A 22,747-nucleotide genomic window follows, 5' to 3' on the forward strand; every position below is an offset into this window, starting at 1 on the left:
TTATTAAGTATCTAACTATATTTTAAATACTGATTCCGTAAAACTATTGTATTTCTATACATATTTCGAGGCAGGTACTCTATTGGTGGGTGGTGTGGGCCACCCCCACCTCGCATACCTTTTTTCCCTTGAACTTACTATTTTGTATTTGTTTTATGTCCTACATTTATGGTACTAAGGTTATTTATTTATTTAGCTTATGGCTAGTACATAACTCTACATACAAATATTCAAAAATATAACAAACAATATAACACCTTAAACAATCAACCAATCTCTAAAACAGTTCATAAACTTAAATCCAAGCTGTCCAACCATTGTACAACCCCGTCAGAAGCACACACAAACTCCTTTAGCTGACCGGAGTATGACCTCCTAGGACATTCAGTGACAATATGACGGATGGTCTGTTTCTTCTCACCGCAGTCGCACTCAGGGGAGGAGCGCATACCCCACATATGCAACAATGAGCCACATCGTCCATGATTGGTACGGACTCTGTTGAGAAGAACCCAAGTTCTTCTGGGGAGATTAAAACCAGGTGGTGGGTGTTGGAGACTAAAGGGGGTCTGCCATTCATCTGGAGCTGAGTTGGTCCACTCCAATTGCCATTCATCAGAACCGTTAAAGTTCCTATTGATGAGTTCCCTTGCAGTCTGAATGGGTGGAGATCTTGACTTCAGACGTCCATACCTAACAACCATGTCTTCATGAATGGGAAGACTTGGGTTCATTGTTATCTTCCTGAACTCGCCAATTAGGTTATTTTGTCTGTGAATCCTTGGAGGTGTTATGTGATTCAAGACTGGCAACCAGAAAAGAGGAGTAGATCTGACTGCGCCGCTGACAATGCGCATCGTCTGATTCAGAACAACATCAATATTCTTAACATAAGGGCTATTCAACCAAACAGAAGAGTATACCAGTCCCAGTGCTGACGACCTAAGAGTGGATGCTGATGCTCCCCATGTAGAACCTGCAAGTTTCTGAATGATATTGTTTCTGGTCTTCAGTTTAGCAGTGGTATTCATTAAATGTTTCCTGAAGGATAGCGTCCGATCAAGAGTTACTCCAAGGTACTTGGGGTTAGAATTGTGTGGTAGGGGAGAGTTGTCGAGGGAAACATTCAAAGTAACGTTCGCCTGCCTGTTATTAAGGTGAAAGAGACAGGTTTCCGTTTTGCTGGTGCTAGGTATCAAACACCACTTATCAAAGTACTCGCTGAAAATGACAAGGTCTCTGTTCAGAATTGCTTCTATTTCATTCACATTGGATTGCTGAGTAACTATTGCTAGGTTATCCGCGTAAGCGAATTGGCGTCAAGTAGCACGGAGTATATCGGCAATGTACATATTAAACAGCAATGGAGAGAGCACAGATCCTTGAGGGAGACCATTGTTGAGCTTTTTAACTTTACTATGTTTGTTATCCATAACTACCTGGATCAGTCTATCTGATAGCATGTTGTTTTTGAGTTGTGACATTACTCTGCATCCAACAAGTTTAAAAAACTTATACACAACTCCCTCTCTCCAAACCGTATCATAAGCGGCTGTAAGGTCTATGAACACTGCACCACTCTTCAGTCGTTTTTCAAAACCTGCTTTAATGTGGGTTGTTAATGCAAGAACTTGGTCTTCACAACTATGGTTAGGTCTAAAACTGGCTTGTTCTGCTGGGTACTAAGGTGTATAGAGACAAAGGGTGGGTATGTTGAATTTGGCAAGCTACAGGTAGCACTCCTGTTAAAAAATAATAATGTTATTGATTTTACACCCTGTAACTACTTTTACACTTTTAAGAGACAACGAGGTGCCAAAATTTAGTCCCATAGGCGTTCTTTTATGGACACGAGGGTGATGTATGTGAGCACTGAGCTAGGATCGAACCTGTTAAGTTGGGCTTAGAAGACCAGTGCTCAATTTCTTTTTCTTCTATCTCTTTCCCACACCTGTGGGGTTGCAGGTGTGAACTGCATCTCACATGTGGATGTGGCCCTCTTTTACAGCCGGATGCCCTTCCTGACACCAACCGTGTATGGAGGGATGTAATCACTATTGCGTGTTTCTGTGGTTGTTGGTAGTGTGGTGTCTGAAAACGAAGAGGAGTGTTGGGACATTCACAAACACACAGTCCCTGAGCCAGAAGAATTAGTCAGAAGTGATTAAAATCCCTGGCTGGGCCGGGAATCAAACTCAGGACTATCTGAACCGAAGGGTAATACGCTGACCATTAAGCCAACAAGTCGGACAAGGCCACCGCTCTACTGTCTGAGCTTATCAGCCCAGCCCCTGTTAAAAATAACCGACCATGAGACCAAGTCAGTCATAGTATGGCCAAATAGTCTACAACAGAGCACAGCGGTCTGAACAAACGAATAAGTGAGCCGGAAGTGAGGGAAATGAAAAAGGAATGCAGGAATATGGCAACACTGTGCAATGTTTCTCCGTCCAGCCTTATGCTTCTTTAAATATTGCGGGTACAGATCGCCTGGTTTTGTCCACGACAGTCCAATATTTCAGAACTGCAGCAAGAGAGCACAATTCGAAAGAAGTGAAATACAAGACGGTTATTTATTGGGACATTTCTCTTAACACTTCTGCTGAACCCACGAACCAGAGAAGAGCACATGTACAACAGGGCACATAGTAGGACCAGAAATACCGTAGATAGGCAGAATGTTGTATAAAAGCGGAGATTTCCTGCTTTCTCTGTTGGTTTGAGATGAAGTCCATAAAGCTCTAAATATAATTGCTGCTACAGCAAGGTTGAACAATATGAAGAAATGAATATTCCTTGTAAAAAAGAAAAAAAAAACAACACAAAATCACCGAAGCGCATTCACTATTATTCGCTAGCAAGCAAAACATCATGCTAGTGTTTAATTCCACTGCCACCTAAACATATTTAACTAAACATTGATTAACAATGGTGCTCCACGCTTGCTCGTAAGCAGTCCTTAAATTTAAAACATGTTTACGTACACACTGGGTAGCCAAATCTTAAGCAAAGTTGGTACACTCGACCATAAGGTGTTGGTGATTATTGTTTTAAGAGGAAGTACAACTGGGCAACCATCTTAATTAAAACTAAAAAAAAGGAAAATTGAAGAGCTTTGACACTTTCAAGAATGAAGGTATCGGCAAAAGAAAAGAAAGGAAAGGTCCACTAAGGGTATGAAAATTAAACACTCCCTGGGCCTCGTAAATATACTAGCGTCGGGTTGGAGTGGGAGGAGACTGGCTCAAGTAAGTGGAAAAAATACCACTCACTCCCATAGGGGGCAAGAGCGAACCTGGGTTGGAGGGGTGATGGTGGCTGTGTAGTGTAGAGCTGGAAAGCTAAACTCATGGTTATACTAATATTTTATTAACGGTAATACCATTTTACACACAATAGAGAAAAATAAACAAAACAAAACACACTAAAAACAAAGGTCAGTGGAGTATAACAAGATCTATATATGTACAGATAAATACACAGGTTATATTACAAGTAAGCCCAGGAAATTAATAGTCACTTCTGGAGATTATGTAAGTGATTTCTAAATTTTGACAATGAGCAGTTAAATATATCAATATCCACTTTGTTTAGAAATCTTGACGTTCGTTCAATTGGCCCATTGAAAGCATAGTTAGTTCTGTACGAATTTGTAGACAATGTATTCTTAAACCTTGTGTGTCTGTCTGGTACATATAGGTTAATTCAATTTTTCAATTTTTTCAATTTAAAAATGAAAAGTGTATCCAGGAATTCACGACACTGTGACAGACTATGCAGATTTAACGACTGTTTTGGGCTATATAATCAACATTTTCATATGAGAATCCTGCTCTAAATGAATATAAACGAAGAAATTTACAGTATGTTGTACTAAATCTAATCTATAGATAGAGGTCTGATGAGAAGTGTTCCATACAGGTGTACAGTATTCTCGTATAGGGTGTACCATAAATACATACAGCAATAGATATGTAGCTAAATTCTCTGGAATATCTAGTAATGCAACCCAGTCTTTGTAATGATGTCTTACAAATATTTTCAATATGTTCATTAAATGATAGGTTATAACTGAATAAAACAGCAAGATCATTAACTTGTGAAACAGGAGTTAGAATGTTGTTATTACTAAATTTGTGGTGAAATGATATTTTCTTCTTGTTTTTAAAAAATGATATTATTTTACATTTTTCATGATTAAGTTTCAACCCATTTCGTATACAGTACTTTTCCCGATGTTGTAAATCTTCTTGAAGTTTTAAACAATCAAGTGGACAATTAATTACATAAAAATTTATGCACTGTCAGCAAACAAAACCAATTCAGAATTCTTAAGTATATTTTTAATGTCATTTATGTAGAGAGTAAAAAGTAAGGGCACAAGGTGAGCCCCTTGAGGAACTCCACTGGTTACAATAATAGGCACAGAAAAATGATTCCTTATTATAACAATCTACAGGTGATTTTTAAGGTACGATTTAAATCAGGAGAGGAGAAGCCCACTAATTCCATAACCTGTTAGTTTTTGCAGCAAGATATCATGGTCAACAATGTCAAAAGCTTTTGAGAAGTCTGTATAAATGCAGTCCACCTGAGAGTGGTTCTCTATTGCATTCAAGAGGAATTGATAGAATAAAAGAAGATTGTTACAGGTTGACCGTCTTGAAAAGAATCCATGTTGCTCATCAATGATGATGTTTTTAAAGATAGGTGTGATCTTGTCAAGAATTATCGAGTCAAACATTTTGGAAATATTAGAAGAAATTGTAACTGATCTATATTGTTTTATATCAGTTTTATCTCCATTTTTGAAAACTGGACTAACAAATCCTTTCTTCCATTCCTCTGGGAAAACACCTTGGTTTAATGATAAGTTGAACAGATAAAAGAGTGCTTCACATAAAATAAATGATTATGTATACCTGTTTCAATAAATAAGTCTAATCTGATGAATTTGTTATAATTCTTCATCTGCAAGGTAACGTTTTTATTACCAAACCATATCAAATAATTCTTCAATTTAAGTAGGACTTGCGCTAAGAGTAACTTACGTTGTGCTGAGTATATGTTATCCTTGTTGTAATATCCATTCCATTGCTGTTGCTGGTGCTGCTGCTGCTGCATTTTCTTCTGTTTGTAAGAAGTCAAGCCATAGAAATGAGGCATTTCTGAAACTGAACAGCGGAAAACAGATGTGTTAAAAACTTTGTGTTTTTCATTTGTTGAAGTTATTGTTTGTCTTGGGAAACAGAGACCACCATGGTGACGGTGGTTATTATTTAAAGAGAAAGTACAAAGGGCACTAGGAAAGTTTTGCAATACGAAAAAACGGTTGGCTGGACACCCGTGTTATTGTGAGGGATGACAAGAGGGGTATAAACCAGTCTATAAGACAGCAAGACACGACCTTCACACCAAGCCACAGACTGCCACCAGGCGCCGATGAATTTCTGCAGTGGTCACGTCTTCTTTCCATAGGAACCAAGTCATACAGCTCTGTCCCTGATGGTTGCTTTGCATGTTGTCTGCTCCTACGCGGACAGTGTTTTTATGAAATGGCTATAACGAGTGCATTCATTGGCCCCTTTGCGTGTGCTGCTACCAAACGGTGGAACAAGACACTAGTTACACGTCACCACCTTCAAAAGTGAAATGTGACCCATACCCGGATGTACAAAAAATAAAGTGTAAAGCAATATGGCATGCCCCTCGTACATATTTTAGTGTTTAGCAGATGAAACTGCAGATGTTTTAGTTATTGAACATTTCTCCCTCTGCATTTGTTATATACACATTCAGAAACAATCTTTCATCATTTGCAAAAATGTCGTTCCCGTATATGATGCTCTTGGTTTTTCATTGGCCCATGTTCTCATTGAAAGTCTGCATAATCTTGTTCACTCACTTCTAGAAATTAGAACTTTGTAGATTCTGAAACATCAAAAAAAGGATTTTCATTCACAGCTGTGATTCAACATTCTGAATTTATAGTATCTATGGTTATTGTTAATCACATTTTTAGCTTGTCCCTTGGACTTTCCATACTTCTTCAGTCAAAGCAGGTAGATATGATGACTTGTGTTAATCTGTGTGAAGATCTTGAAAAAAGAACTGACAGACATGAAATCCAAGTTCATTTTGATTTTCTTACTATCAGAAGAAACTGGAGGGAAAAAATTGGAGTTGATAAGCTGGAGATTATTCGGAAAGTTGGTCAACAAATACATTGAGCTTACTACGGGACCAATGACCCAGAGGAGTTATTCCCCTTCATTGATTATGTGTTGAGTCAGTTACATGATTGATTTCTACAACACAGATATTTCCTGAAGAACATAAGAAATAATTCTCCCTCAATCAACTGTGAAGGCATTGGATGATGACATGAATATTGCTCTTGATTCATTAAGATTCAATGGCTAGATTATATCAGTGTGGGTAAAGTTGTATTTTCCTGTGACCTCAAAATATGGGGAATACAGTTCTCTTCTAAAAGCAATCATCCTAAACCAATGGACTTCATTTCTGCACTTAACGTTTGTGACAGTGATATTGTTTCCAACAACACATCAAGTACTGAAACTGCTGTCTTACTAGTAACCACTGCAACACCAGAATGCTCTCTTTCATTCCTAAAGTATTTAAAAAGTTATTTGCAAAATATGACTGCACAGGAAAAATTGAGTAGGTTAACTCTTTTATATATACACAAGAACTTGTGACTGTAGAAAATATAATCTATGAGCTGGCCAAAAGCCCAGGAGACTTGCGCTATTGTAATCATCAACATGAACACAAATGTAAGCCTTAATTAAATAATTGTATTATTTTGAATGTTTTAATTTACTGTCCCTAATTTTGCAGTGATGATGCTCAGGTGCCATCAGGTCGACATCGATCCTGGTGACTGCATGGATCGATGTAGATGTATCGGTCTTCAACCATATGCCTTACATATCCTTCAGTGACATGTTCATGTTGGATTTGATGGAGTCTATTCATCTCAATGCTGGTCGCCCCCGTCTCCGAGACCCCTCCACCTTCCCAAGCATAATAGTCTTTTCCAATAAATCAGAGCATCTCATAATGTGTCCAGTATTTTGCTGTATGCTCCTAATATTATTTTATAGAAACCCTCAAATTTTAACATTTTTTCTAAAGATTTATTTTTAAATTTTAAGAGTAAGCAGCATGAGATTAAAAATGAATGAAGCAAGAATATTCCCATCCCCCTACCTCGAAAATAATTTCTGCGTCCGTCCCTGGTACCAGGAATCGAACTCGGGCCTCCATGCCAGGGGCATCCACCATTTAAGTTTACCGAAATATATGAAAGGAGGAAAATGTCGTTTTTAATTTTATCCCAGTACGGTATCTGATCACCTTAAAAATTATCTTGTTTTGCCCACTGTACGTACGGTAATGTCATGTCAAATGATCACGATCATGGTAACTGCGTCCATTTAAAAATGGAAATTATTCGTTTTATTCTTCTCACTGTCCAATAACATCGTCAATACGGTACGTTCATGTTAATAGAATCTGAACATTTATGTTCTAACTGAAGACGGAAAAAGTACCGGTAGCGCAGTCTAAGAAATATGCGCCGACAACAATGCGGTTTATGTCCTAAAAGTACCGAACCGTGACGATCACTGGCGATCGAATTTAGTCTAGGAAACAATGGTGGTGAAGCTGTGAAGAAATGATGAAATAACTAAATACTGGTACAGGATTTCTTTTAAACCTTAATACTTACAAGATATTTCGTTTTTCATTGGCATGCGCTGTTTTCTCCGTCTTCCATTTCCGGATGATTTACTACCAATCAGAAGAACAGACATTTTCACCGCTTATCAGCGAACTAGACTCTTTCGTGTTGCGAGTGCTACAACAATATTATTGTAGATTAATTCCAAACCAAAGCCTTTAGCAGAACAGAACGACCATAGCAAACCGTACGTATTGTTTCAATGAACTCGATTTACCCGTTGAGGTGAAGTTGTTAGAACGATGAGTGATTCTACGGGACTAGGAATGTTTTCTGTCTTACGATTTTGGTTTGTCTCGAAATCTATCAGCCACGTAACGATTTAAATAATTGATTGTGCAGAATCTTCGAGATCTGAAGTACAAACAGAAATCTCGGATATCACAAAATGCAGAAATTGCGTACTTTGCCTCAAACACTATATTTAAAGAAGAAGCGAGAAAAGGTACGGCACGGTACGGTCGTAAGAATACGGAACAAATTATTTCCATTTGTAAATAGACGCAATTGCATGAGTGAAATTCAACAGAGTAACTTATCCGAATTACAAAGCAAAACAGGACATCGTTTTCGAAGAAACCTTCCAGCTTATAGGGCAGTGATTCCATTGTTACATTGCAGTACCGTATCTTTCTTAATATGTTATATTTTATTATGGTTATCTTTGATACTAGCTAACCTCTTCCGCAGGGAATTTTGCGCATAATTCTCTGTTATTGCTTCATGGAAAGAGCTTGGACTATTGTGGCCTTTAACGTATTTATTTGCAGTTCTGTGTAAGCATTTTATGATTAATTGGGGCCAAGATTGAGAAGTAAACGGCTCTGGCTTGGGTCTGTGTTTTAGGTACCGGTACCTGCCACCTTTTACCTGGAGCTGAAGCATGGCATCGTGGAAAGGCACCAACGGCATTGTACTGCGAGTTACTCCTCCACTGTGTTTCTGCAGCTAAAAGCAGTCTGTTGCCGTAAGTTTCTATCAAAACCACGGTACCGGTAGTAGTGCATTATTCTTTGCCTTTGGTGTAAAGTTATAGATTTTTTAGGGCTATGCTCTACGACTTCTATTGGGGAGCCAGAAAAGTTCCGAGGGTTCCACGTACCCGTACCATGATAATATATTGTAATCACTCGTACTGTAAGGTGGTATTTGACTTCTCTCAGCTAATATCGAATATTATTTTACATTGTATGGCCAATATAGGACTACTCCAATCAATTATACAAAGAAAATTTGGCTTTCCTATGCTTCCTAATACCGGTATTTCCTCATCCTCTCAGATGCCGACATCCTTTCTTCTGTTGAGAAAACTCTACCTTTTGCCCTTTTATTAATTTTGGTTTGTAATCTCATATGTGAGTCGTTGAGAATCATAATTTTGTCTGTTTTTTCCTTCTGATCATTTAGTGTAATTTGGAATTCATTAATATAATTCTTAATTTCTGCGATCCATTTAATCATGATATTGATATTGCATACCTACTTTTTCAACTGAAATGAAATGGCGTATGGCTTTTATTGCCAGGAGTGTCCGAGGACATGTTCGGCTCGCCAGGTGCAGGTCTTTTGATTTGACCCCTTAGGCGATCTGCGCGTCATGATGAGGATGAAATGATTATGAAGACAACACATACACCCAGTCCCCGTGCCAGTGAAATTAACCAATGATGGTTAAAATTCGAACCCGGGACCCCTGTGACCAAAGGCCAGCACGTTAACCATTTAGCCATGGAGCCGGACACTTTTTCAATTATTTTTCTACTACCGGTAAGGTGTTCTAATAAGATGTCCAAAAAATGAGAAGCGCTTCTTTCTAAATATTAGAGATGGGCTAAACTGTTATTTTCTTACAACATGTTTCAACATTCGAGTTCCAGTTCCAATAAGATGTTATAAAAATAACATGTTCCAAAACTAACAAAGCATAATGTTACTGAACGAAGTTTTTGCTAGAAGGCGCCGGGTATTTTGACGGGTAAGTCAATCTGCGCAATCTGTCGAAGGGTGGGATTTCTTAAAAATCATTTATGTGCAGTCTATCGCCATGCGTCTTTGACCACACAGCCACGTAATATACTACGCGGACAGCTGTATAAATTGGGTATGGAAAAGACCGGAAACGTCTCCACTGATAACCGTGATGTGACGGTTTCGATTAATTACTCCGATGAAACCGTATCATACAGAAATAGGACAAAACTGAATCTAGGAAACATTTTACATGTAGGCTACTCGGATTTCGCCCTTTTCACTAGACCTTCCATATTTTTTGTGCTAATTGTAGGAAATCAATGCAGTAGATGCAAAAAGACAAAATGTAGACGTACACAAACAATGATAGTCTACGCTTTGAACGTAGCTGTGTGTTTGCATTCGAGAGATCATGGGTTCGAACTCCACTGTCGACAGTCCGTGATTTCCAATTTCTGCACCAGAAAAATGCCGGGACAGTTTCTTAATTAAGGCCATGACCGCTTCTTTCCCACTCCTAGCCCTTTCCTATCCTATCGTCGCAAAGAGACCTATCTTTGTCAGTGCGACGTAAAGCCGGTTAAAGAAAAGTATAATCAAATATAAAATCGGTGAACATAAAATGCATATGGCATAGATTACAAATTGTTATAAATACCTTTTGTCATGAAAATCAGTTCTCGAAATAATACACAAAATTAAATAAGTTACTTACCGCACAATATGCGTAACCAACTTCCACTATTTCACTAGAAAACCGTACATTAAAATCGCATTCGGTGATCAGTAAAAACTGAAGAGGCCGAGTTTGAATGGGCTCTCATATTTAGATGGGAATTTTTTTAAATTAATGACTATGTTCAGAAATATCATACGAAGTAAATATTCACTGAAAAATATGTCTGTATATAGGCTCTGTGTTCGGAGTTTTATTCATTATAAAACTGAACGGAGATCTTTCGAAACGTTACGACTTCACAGAATAATGATACGCTTCAGGAATTACAATGCTGCGGCTGTTACCTGGCCGTAATACTTGGTTGTGGTGGAGCAGTGCTGCACAGAGCTGAGGCTGTTATCTGGACAGAACATTCATTGCGATGGAACGTCGTTCCACAGCATAACACAACGAAACGTTACCGATGTTACCTCAACAGAACTCTCGTTGCGCTGGAATAGTGTTCCACAGAGCTGAGGCTGTTATCTCGAGAGATGGAACAGTGTTTAACAGAATAAGACGACGAAACGCAACCATGCTAAATCGTAATGAAAGTTAATTATCAAGTAATGTAGAATGACGAAATGACTAATGCAATAATGAAGGGTCGAGGAAGAATTGCAACCTGTTACAAATGTAACAGGGTTAATTGAGTAACATGTTATTCCGATAACATGTTAGCTGGCTGGAACAGTTATACTAACTGTTACGTTAAATGCTACCCATCTCTACTAAGTATGCTCAATACCGTACTGGTTCGATTTGCTTACAAACTCTGTTATTTGAAGCAATTCTCCAATGGTCATATTATAATAATATTTATTGCAGCCACTGCCCATACATTGCGCCTATAACATTGTTTGTCCAACCCTTATCCTGTTTCTGTACGGAGTCGGGTATGTGATATGGCGAGTTTTTGTGACCGGATGCCCTTCCTGACGTCAACCTCATCAGAGGAGTTAATGAGTTGAAATGAATGACGTGATATATACAGTTGAAAAAGTGACAGAAAAGCATCCAACAGAAGTGGGAACTACATCAATCTGAAACACCGCCATCTGACTTCTACGCCGTTAGTCTCGACAGATTTTTCGGTGATCCCCCTGTGGGTGGGGGCGGTAGAGTAACACCCACGGTATCCCCTGCCTGTCGTAAGAGGCGACTAAAAGGGGACCCAGGGGCTCTGAACTTTGGAGCGTGGGTTGGCGACCACGGGGCCCTTAGCTGAGTCCTGGTATAGCTTCCACTTATTTGTGCCAGACTCCTCACTTTCATCCATCTTATCCTTGGTCAACACTTGTTCTTTTCCGAACCCGACAGTATTAGGTTCCGAGGCCTAGGGAGTCTTTCATTTCCACAACCTTCATGGCCCTTGTCTTTCTTTGGCCGATACCTTCATTTTTCGAAGTGTCGGTCCCCTTCCATTTTTTACTCTCTGCCTAGTTGTACTTCCTCTTAAAAACAATGATCACCACCACCACCACCACCACCACCACCACTCTTCGAATGGTGATGGTGGTGAAGCATGGGTGCCCATATGACAGTTTGTAGGGGGAGAGGGCTAGACCTGAGGTATGTAGTATTTTTAATATTTTGGAAGATAAATGGCGACTTGTATTCTGCGGTAGAATAACCCACGGTATACCCTGCCTGATGGTGGGAGACGGTACTACCACTTCTACGTAATACTGACTTTTAAATAATTTTCTTGAAATGAAAACACCTGACTACATTAGATTTTTGCCTTCTCGTGAGAGCTGGGAGGGGGGGGGGGGGCAGCCCCACCTTGCCCCCGTGTATGGGCGCCCTTGTAAAGCACACTCTGTACTCTAGTCAGAAGACAAAGGGCAAGGAGAACGAAGGCCTCGGGAAGGGCCGTTTACCTGCTGCTTTCTCACCAAGGCAGTCGTGGTTCAGGTCGAGTCCGTGAAGCGTCATATCCCATGGCTCTGATCACCATATCAAAAGTCAAGTAAAGCTACATGCTTGCTGATACCGACCGGATCAGAAGAGAACTAACGAAGGGAGGAAAGCCTAGCACTAGCAAGTGGAAACAATGACAGATTCAGCTAGAGGCTCCGTGATTGCCAGTTTAAACCCTCTTAGTCACCTTTTACAACAGACTGAGGAATATGATACTGCTGATGTATTCTGTGCCACAATCATCAGGGGTATTTATTCGAATGGGAAATCATTTGGGAATTTCAGCACTGTCAAAACACTATTGTAAGACTTTTACATCTCCAAAATAGCCGAATTCTTTGTGGAATGAGGACATTTGGGCGATGGCGGGTTCGATCCCGGCTCAAACCGAGCCTCTTGTAGATACCTTTACTCCTGCGATACATTCCGGCACCTCGGTGGGTAATTATCGCTATTTATTACTTGGATGAATCACGACTTCTTTAAACGTACGTTAGCCAATTTGTTATATTACCACTCATTACATCCAGGACAGGGGAATGATGCAGAACCGAGTGTTAGAGAACAGCCCCACTTCCCGTGAGATCTGACATTTTCAAGGCTTTCTTATTCCCGATTTGCATGGTCAATTCTTGGTCCTTAGCGATCTCAGCGGTATTACTCGTAGATTTGCCAGTAACTAAGCAAAACATCTACCGAGGCAGTTGGCCGTGCGGTTAGGGGTGCGAACCTGTCAGCTTGCATTCGGGAGATTGTGGGTTCGAACCCGACTCTCGGCAGCCCTGATGATGGTTTTCCGTGGTTTCCCATTTTCACACTAGCAAATGCTGGGCTGAACCTTAAGACAAGGACTGTTTCCTCCCCACTTGTAGCCCTTTCCTATCCCATCTTCGCCATAAGACCTATCTGTGTCGGTGCGGCGTAAAGCACAATGTAAATTAAAAAGCAAAACGTCTAGAGCAGAATGAATAAAGAGAAGGCGCTACTTAATACCATAAAACAAAGAAAGCTACAATACTTCATGCATAGTATGAATAATGAAAGAAAAACATTGGATTTTACACCTCGTCATGGAAGGGAAGATCTTCAGACGACGTCGACGGAGTTCTGATCAAAGAACCTGACTCGCTATCGCGGTAACACCGCAAGACTTCCGCTGCCCTGATCCATATCATTCTACCCAGTACATATAAAAGTAGTTTTCAGTCATGCAGCATAACCGTTGGACCTATAGAAAGATCAAAATGCGACCAGAAATGCATTTTTCCAACCACCCCGAGCTGAGAAAAAGTTAACTTACAAAGTTGAAATTTGTTTTTGTTGTTGTTGTTGTTTTTTACATTCTGAAATGTACAAACTATACCGACATATATTGTATTAAAATTTGGATTTGATCAGATAATGGGTTTCTGAAAAGCAATGTCTTAAAGTTAACGCATGGTTGGACTGCATTTAAAAAAAGGGAACTTTTTGCGTTTCACCTGCGATAAATGACATTAACATTCAAATTAAACATTTGAAACCTATATCACCTAACGTGAAATGAAACGAGGAAAGTAGTAATGTCACTGGATATTTTGTAGGCCTGTTGGTTATGTCATGTACCACCTCCAAACTTGAGCATACAGTAGTATCAAATGTCATCGGTATAACTGTTCCGTAACGCCACCAACAATCTGAAATTGTCAAAACGATAGTCACCATCCAGAAGTTCATTTACTCGCCGGTAGAAGCGTTCAAGTTGGCAGGTTCGATCTTGGCTCAAATACATGAGCCTTCTATCGGTACACTCGCTGACACGTTGAGGGACAAAATTCTGGTACCACGGCATCTCCGAAAACCGTAAAAGTTGTTAGTGGGACATACAATAATATTATTCCTTTATTTTCCCGCCCTGCCTTGCATGCACGATACTCTCAGTTTGTGCGAGTTGGAAACACGCCGTCTTCGTTCTTTAACTGAAGCTGCAAAATACCGGTACTCATAAAAACAACTTCAAAATAACAATAGCTAGTATTGTCAACACTTGTTTAAAGAGGTCTAAAATCAAGGTCATCGGCCCCTAATGGTACGAAATGAGACAAAATGGAATGACAAATTAAAAGTCCAAAATCCTCCACTGACCAGAATTCAAAACGTGAGGATGAAAAATAAATGGATGGATATGAATTTAAAACAGTTGATCCGACCCGCAATGTCTCGCATTCACAGAAACTGATGTGAAACAATAGTGTTACTGACCAAGGGACGGCGTCTATAGCATAATACTGAATTGATGATGCTTTTAGTCTAAAGGGGTCCAAAATCCAAGTCATCGCCCCCTCATAATGGTACTTATTGCTAGGAAAGTAGAACCATGGTATTTGTCATGTTACGCTACTAATCAAAATTAGTGTAGACTCACGACATTCCACACAGTATGGTACTACTCACAGGTAATGAAATTCGCACATGGAATACAGACCAATGGTGTTTTGCACATTGCGGCACCATTTACAGGCAATGCAAGCCTATGGTGTTCATCACATACGTGCACTAACAACAGGGACCCACACTATCCCGTGGTGTTCCTCATATTGTGGGTACTAATCATAGGCAAGCCGGAACCATGGTGTCGCTCCTAAAGTGGTACTAATCACAAATCTATTTGGTACCTAACATAGTGGTACTACGCGCAAGTAAAAGCAACCCATGATGTTCTCCGCGCGGTGGTACTAATCACAAATAGTTTCATGGTTCTAATACAATCATCCCTTGGTCGCCTCTTACGACAGGCAGGGGATACCGTGGGTGTATTCTTCGTCTGCGTCCCCCACCCACAGGGGGTTGTGTTTTTGGTCTGTGAGAGGTATTTCGTTTCCTTCAAGTCCGCCGGCAAGCCGGTTGGGACCCCCCTATCCGCCACCTGGGGCTATCACCTCTCCCCGTGCTACGCCAGCGTAGTAGGTTCACAGCAACACTGATGTATGTGAATTTCAATACATAATTTCTACTTTCATGACCCTTATTAAACAATTAGGCTGATGAGAATTTATTTGAAGCAACACTTCGTATTTACCCTTGTGGGTATGAGCTTAGATTACCTGTTATAAGAGGCGACTAGGAGGAGTAACTCACAGAGGATCTGCTTGAAAGCGTGCGTTGGCAACCACAGGACCCCTAGCTGAGCCTAGCATTGCTTCCACTACTTGTACCTTGTATAACTCTTGTTCTCTTCTGATATTAGATTTGCAATGCCTAGAGAAATTTTAATTTTCAATCTCTTCATGGCCTTTCCCCTCTTTTGACGATACCTTCATTTGTCAAAGTATCAGACTTTTTCCTTTCAGATTATGGTTTTGAGTGGTTGGTTGCGCAGTTGTACTTCCTCTTAAAACAATAACAACCACTACCACCACCGCCTGCATCGTCGCTATTTCATGTTGCTTTAAATTGTAGCATTTCATGTGAAACACCATATCCATCGTAAAGTTAACATTTAACATAATGAAGCAGTTCATTTCCAACCTCAGGATGTTCTGTTTTTCAGCCCCTCGAACACTTTTCTAGATTTCTTGGCATTTTCAACAGCACCTCCATTCCATGAAAGTCTCAGCCCGCGGCATGTTTACTATGTTTCTTCACAAACGGAATCACTTGAATTTAAAAACTTACCATAAAATTTTATCCATAACCCACCTATAAGCAGTCATGCTGGAAAGCAAATCACGGTATGAGAATACACGGAATTGATGTACTGCAGCCAGCTCAACAGTGTCACATCCGTCCAGCTCATCCGGAACGCCTACCTATCTTTCACCACACAAGAGGAGAGAGCTGCTGTGACTAAGATAAGGCATGTAGTGTTCTCCCTAGGACCTTTTTAATGGGTGCACCACCCTGCCGGTTTTACAGACCATCTGGCTTTTAACATAATGAAGCTAACATAACCTAGATATGGCAAATTACATCATATTAATACATATTCAAGTCATTGGGTGTTCTAAATTAAAAATTACTGTAAATGGTAAATTTTCATTATTATCACCATAATTGTGTTTATTACATCTAATTTTGAATGTTTAGCTTGACTATCACGTAGCGTCATACGCAAGTGGTGTCTGAATTAGCATGGAATGATATGCAAGCATTCAATTCTGTATGATGGTGCAAACCTGTATGGCACTGCACAGTAACCAAATGGTTTCTGGTGTTACATGATTATGAACAAGCAGTAGAACACTAGAATTTCAAATTACACTAACACGAAAATAGTTCAATTTTGCAGTTAATGTTTATCTGCGTGATATTGTTAATGCTGTGAGAGGAATACATTGACATTTTGCCATATTCATTTTTTACATTGCATTCCCCACCCGGCTACTCATTCCTGCCACGCGGCTGACTAAAGTTTCTGGGGAGAACACTGGCATGCATGTCACATACTGATGCATGAAGAGAAACCAATGTGAGATAAAAGTGGGGAATATTTTTCTCCCTCAATTCCGTATAAAAATTAGGGTGGCTGATATACGTGAATAAATATGGTGTATGAGGATCTGACCAGGCTCAAGGCTGATGACATGACATGATATCAAAATATGATTTGAAAAACAGCAAAACATGTCATAAATGACAAGCTGACCCCATGTCAATCCAACGTTTGGAGGTTGACTGGTAGCAGCCTTGGAGGACACAAGTGAAGGTTCTTTGGTTAACAAGTGACAATAATAAAAATTAGAAAGTACTCCTGATAACTACTTACCAGCAATTTGAATTGTATGACTGCTTAACCAACACTGCTATCGGGTGGTAACCACAGCTTATTTCGTTACCTCGGTTGTATATCTCCATATCATAGTTCACAGTGTGTCCCACTCCCAGCAGGGCCGAGAGATAATGTGCATGTTCCGAGCGGTATATTCATAACCTCCCGCATGTTCTATTACTGATATTATTACATTTATTGCTTATTTATGCACCCAATAGCCTTTGTAAAGAGTACTAACCTTTTTTACAGACAATACTGTGTCCTTCAGCATTCAAACATTCCTGGAATCTTCTAATGAAATTGCTATTCACATGCATAAGTTCCTGTTCATCTATGGTGTGAGGATTATTTCTGTAAACTTTATTTTTTACAGCATTAAGTGATCCTGTTGTTCTTAATTTATTCACAAGACTTCTGTTTCTATACGTGGAACTGGAGCCCTGGGAAATCTCTCCTGAAATCGCTTACACACCTCTCTACATGACTCAGTTGTTACATATGTGTCATACATAAAAACTCTTTGTTCCTTCACTGGCATTTCAACTGTGTAATAATGTAATTAATCATTAATTCTACTGTAATTCAGCCACATGTGCTGTTGCAACAAATGTATCACTTTGTGGCTTCCCACGACACACAAACGTAATTGAGCCGGGCTCAGTGGCTCAGGCGGTTGAGGCGCTGGACTTCTGAGCCCAACTTGGCATGTTCGATCCTGGCTCAGTCTGGTGGTATTTGAAGGTGCTCAAATACCGGCACGTAAAGCAAATAACATTACTGAGTAACTAATGACCTTGTGGCTATGCAGTGAGTAAACATGTGCCTGTTGACTGCTGGCAAATCTACTGCATTGCTTTATGTTCGTGCGTTGAAATGCACCATGTCCCCAAACCTGTTAAAAAAATATAACATTGACACTTGTAGAGATGATATGAGCTTATGTTGTGTCAAGAAAACAAGGTGAAACTCTTTACGTTTCGCAGAGAACTTTGCTCTGCGTCTTCAGAAGACTGTTCCCTAGGAAGGCTTTTTTCTTGACACGGCATAAGCCCATAACATGTCTAAAAGAAGTCGTTGAGTACTGTACCTCTGAGTTAATGTTTGCGGTATTGTATCTAAGCATGGAGGTACAGACTGAAAGAGTTAAAACCACTTCAAAAATTCATGTCGTCCCTTGATTTGTGCAAAATCCAAGAATTTTTCTGGCAGGTTATGGAAATTTTGGTAACAATTTTTGTGCATCCCTAATCTTTAATATTATTTATATCTATCTCATTTTCTTTTCAGTGAAGTAAAATGATGACAGGCAAATCCCAGAAAAGTGGAATGATACTCTGTCACACATATTCAAAGAATGGTTGAACGACTACCCTCAATACTATCTCCCTAACAAAATGATTTTGACTGTTATATTGTGTCAGGTCAGAATGTATTCTGCTACCATATGCGACAGTAGACGGTACTACCTGTGAATGTCTGGGGGCCGATACCATACCAGGCGAACTAAGGGAAAACAAATAGCTGCGAGCAGAGGAGTTTTCTCTTGGAAGGTTGGATAAGATGAGACCTTTGTGTGGGAAATAACACATAAATTCATCAGCTGCTGCCTTGCAGTGAGGCAGGGAACTGCCAAAGGCTAAGGGAGACCACCCTGAAAGAAAATCCTCTAGTATGTTAGGCCTAGCAAGTCAGTTCAGGAGTACAATGCAGTTGCTTTCAAAACAAAAACGAGCCTCGGAAAAATATTCTGAACGTCGACAATACTTCACGTACTCTTGGAACTAATGACGACGTCATGTCCGATGTTCATTCAAGATGCACAAGAAGAACCAATCATAGAAACAAGCTTTGGATTGGAAACTTAAACGTTATGACTAACAGGAAAATGCAACGAAATCACGGATTTAATGAACCGTAGACATATTCACATCCTAGGGCAGGGATGGCCGCAGACCAAACGGATTACTACATTTTCCACCCATCTCAATCCCTCCCTTCCTTCTGTGGGCAGTAGAATACATCCTTGCCTATCATAAGAGGCAACAAGCATGGGGTATGTGGGTTGGCAATCATAGTTCCCCTAGCTGAATCTGGCATTGCCTCAACTTGTGTCAGGCTCCCCACTTTCATCTTTCCTATACGACGGGTCAGATCTTATTCTCTGATGGTGTAAGATTTGCGAGGCCTAGGAAGTATTTCATTTTCATGCCCTTTGCCGATAGCACTGCTCTCTGAAGTGTTGGATCTCTTTCCTTTTCCTTCTGCTTAGTGCTAATAGAGGATAGTTACCAAGCTGTACTTCCTATTGAAACAATAATCTCCACCACCATCAATCTGTCCCTGCCATTTTATCCTGTTTGGTCAATGATCCATATCTACTATGAACAACAAAGGTGAAAGATTACAGCCTTGCCTATCCTTTGTAACTACTGTGAAGAACTCATTTACCATCAGTTCTCACTGCACCCTGATTATCAATATATGAGGGCAAGTCAATAAGCATCTGGAATCAATTTTTGTAATTTATTATAATCTTAGCTTTATTATCCATATTGATGATTCTAATAGTCGCAAATAAAAAGACAGGAACTTTCCGCCTAACCAATACATATATTCCTTATAAGGTACTTAGAACATTCTAATATAACAGTACCAGTTTCGACCCTATTTGTGGGTCATCTTCAGTTGCTGAAGAACCTATCATGTTAATGATAACAACAACATACAATGCTAAAACATTACTTATCTTAATTATAAATGACTAGTGCTAACTTATAATGATGTGTTGTGGTAATAAAATATACTTGAAAGAGTAGTTTTGAAAGTCTAAAATGTTCACCAGTCCGTTAAGACACTGTTCATGACGTTCACACATACACACATTCATTCAATCCATTGTTGTAATGTTAACATACTTATTTTAGATTAAAAATATCTTAGTGTTGAGTTGTATGGTGCTGTATTTTTTAAAAATCCATGTATAGATAAAAAAAAAAAATACAGCACCATACAACTAAGATATTTTAAATCTAAAATAAGTATGTTAACATTACAACAATGGATTGAATGAATGCGTATATGTGTGAACGTCAAGAAGAGTGTCTTAACGGACTGGTGAACATACAAGGCTGTCAAAGCTACTCTTTCAAGCACATTTTATTATCACAACACATCATTGTATTTTAGCATTAGTCATTCGCAATTAGTAAAAGTAATGTTTTATTAACTCAACATTAAGACATTTTAAAATTAAAATAAGTGTGTCAACATTCCAACACTCATTTGAATAAATTAGTGTATGAGTGAACATCAAGGTCAGTGTAATAACGAACTGGTGAACATTTTAGACTTTCAAAACTACACTTTCAGGTATATTTTATTACCACAACACATCATTATAAGTTAGCAATAGTCATTCATAATTAAGATAAGGAATGTTTTAGCATTGTATGTTGTTGTTGTTATTATTAAGACGATAGGTTCTTCAGCAGCTGAAGATGACTCACAAGTAGGGTGAAACTGGTACTGTTATATTAGAATGTTCTAAGTACCTTATAAGGAATAAATGTATTGATTAGGTGGAAAGTTCCTGTCTTTATATTTGCTATTATTTTTATAATTTATTACAACAAGAGTGCACGGGACAGAATGGCTTAATGAAAGCATTTCAAACACATCATATCAACTGAAATTAAAAATAACAAAGAATATTGATGTGCAAATACAATAAATGGTTCATGTAGGTTAAATTTTTGTCACTTCCAATGCATCAAGAAACATTTTCAGAAGCACAGAACACAGTTTTCATTTGCTGTTACATTGTACAACTAAATACATTTCCAGATTTTGCAGAGTGAAACTTTATCTGTTATCTCTCAAAACATTCTTATAGCAGGAAAATGTACGCTCCACACAACAAATCATTGGAGCAAACCTCATTGAAGCGATAGCTCTCGGTCCCCATGGTACCTCATCAGTAACTTCTCCTCCCTGAAGTATTGCACACACATTCTTCATTGTTGAAAATCCAGGGTTCTGCTGTAGAATTTTGGTGAGCTTGAGTGAATAGGCTGCACCCACTGGTCCTGGTATTTCCTTCTTTAAAATGGAGTCCACAACTTTTATTGCATCTTTTAATGGTAACGATGCTGACTCAACATGCTCAATAGCTGCAGGAAGATCAGCAAATTGTGCCCTAATGAAGGCAAGTGAAACAGCGTTCTTGTTCGTGAGAGCTGTTTTAGCCTTCGCTATGCAGAGTGCATCATCGGCATCAAAAGAATTTATAACATTTTTAATGTTTTCAAAGTGATTGGCATAGAATACGGCTGCATTGAGCCATGTCCCCCAACGAGTGATGATGGGTTCGAGAGGAAGAGGAGTTTGAGGCAACATTTCCTTGAATGTGAGAATGCGGCTAGGGGCTTTAAGAAACACCTTTTTCACAGAAAAAACAATACTGTTTACTCCTGGAAAATTATTTCTAACCATCTTCAGCCAATCTGTGTAAGCCATGGGCTATGCAAGTTACATGCAGCATGTTAGGGTAGAAACTCTTCAATACTTCACCAGCTTTGATCATATATGCTGCACTGTCACTCAAAAGAAGTAAAAACTTGTCATCCTGTTTTTCTCTTGGCCAAAGAATGCGAAGAGCATCTTGGACGATGCAAGCTATGGTGCTGTGGTTTGTTTTTTCCAGCATTTTGCACAGTATAATATGAGGTTTACCAGGCTCTGTAGTATCTAATTTACCTACCATAAAGTTTGTGAAATAACGACCACAACTATCTGTAGTCTCACCCACCAAAAGCTAGATATAATGATCACCTATATCACCTCTTATATCAGGGCCTCTCAAACCCCAAAATCTCACGCGTGCAAACTGCGGTGCAGAGTTCTTGTGCACAGTGCATCGGTCCCACTCGGCTCGGACCAACGCTTCGTCTCTGGACTACTTGGCTAAGCTTGGCTCGGATTGGGGTCTGCACTCTGATCAACCAAGCAAAGTCGTCTTTTGCACCGTGCACAGTGCATGCACCCTGAGAGGCCCTGTCTTATATCTTCGATAGTTTTCTCGTACAGTTTTTCCAAATAATCTTTTTCTCAACGTGGATTCGTCTGGTATCTTACGGTAACTGATGTCCTCAAGAAATTTCTTCAACACAGGATTATGTAGTACATTCCACGGCACGTTTGCCGAAACCAGCATTTCACATAAACAGATATTAAAATTATCCACCATTGAAGTGCCAGGAAAACTGAAAATTAGTGGCTGGTGCGATGGAAAATTGCTCCTTTTTTTGATAGCATTGTTGCTGATATGTCCTGTAGATTCCTTGTGCTGCACAAAATGTAATTTTTGGTCACATGCCACCTGGAAAAATAAAATAAAATAAAATAATAGTTTATTGTAGGCTCAAGGTATGTACTATACGCTCAACTTTTAATTTTGTGTGGACTTCCTAGTACAGTACACACAACTTTTAGTGATACCTGGGGTCCCTAGTGCTGAATCGGTAGACCTCGGTTATCTTTGAGATTCGTATTGGCAACCTTTGAAACACAAACTGTGAATTGATTATGCATCACCGTGAGACATCTGGCGTACACT

At 39.5% G+C, this 22,747-nt stretch overlaps 1 protein-coding gene across 1 annotated transcript in view; it reads right to left on the bottom strand.

Annotated features, from left to right (window-relative positions):
* Grip163 (gamma-tubulin complex component 6) overlaps window positions 1–22,747 on the bottom strand; it is a 249,957-nt gene that overhangs the window by 6,634 nt on the left and 220,576 nt on the right. The window contains exon 15 of the mRNA XM_067155466.2: window positions 5,052–5,174. Within this exon, the coding sequence (XP_067011567.2) occupies window positions 5,069–5,174 (106 nt within the window). The 3' untranslated portion in view covers window positions 5,052–5,068. The remainder of the gene's footprint in view (window positions 1–5,051; window positions 5,175–22,747) is intronic.

The sequence above is a fragment of the Anabrus simplex genome, chromosome 11 (genome assembly GCF_040414725.1).
Source record: "Anabrus simplex isolate iqAnaSimp1 chromosome 11, ASM4041472v1, whole genome shotgun sequence".
In the NCBI taxonomy this organism is placed as follows: domain Eukaryota; kingdom Metazoa; phylum Arthropoda; class Insecta; order Orthoptera; family Tettigoniidae; genus Anabrus; species Anabrus simplex.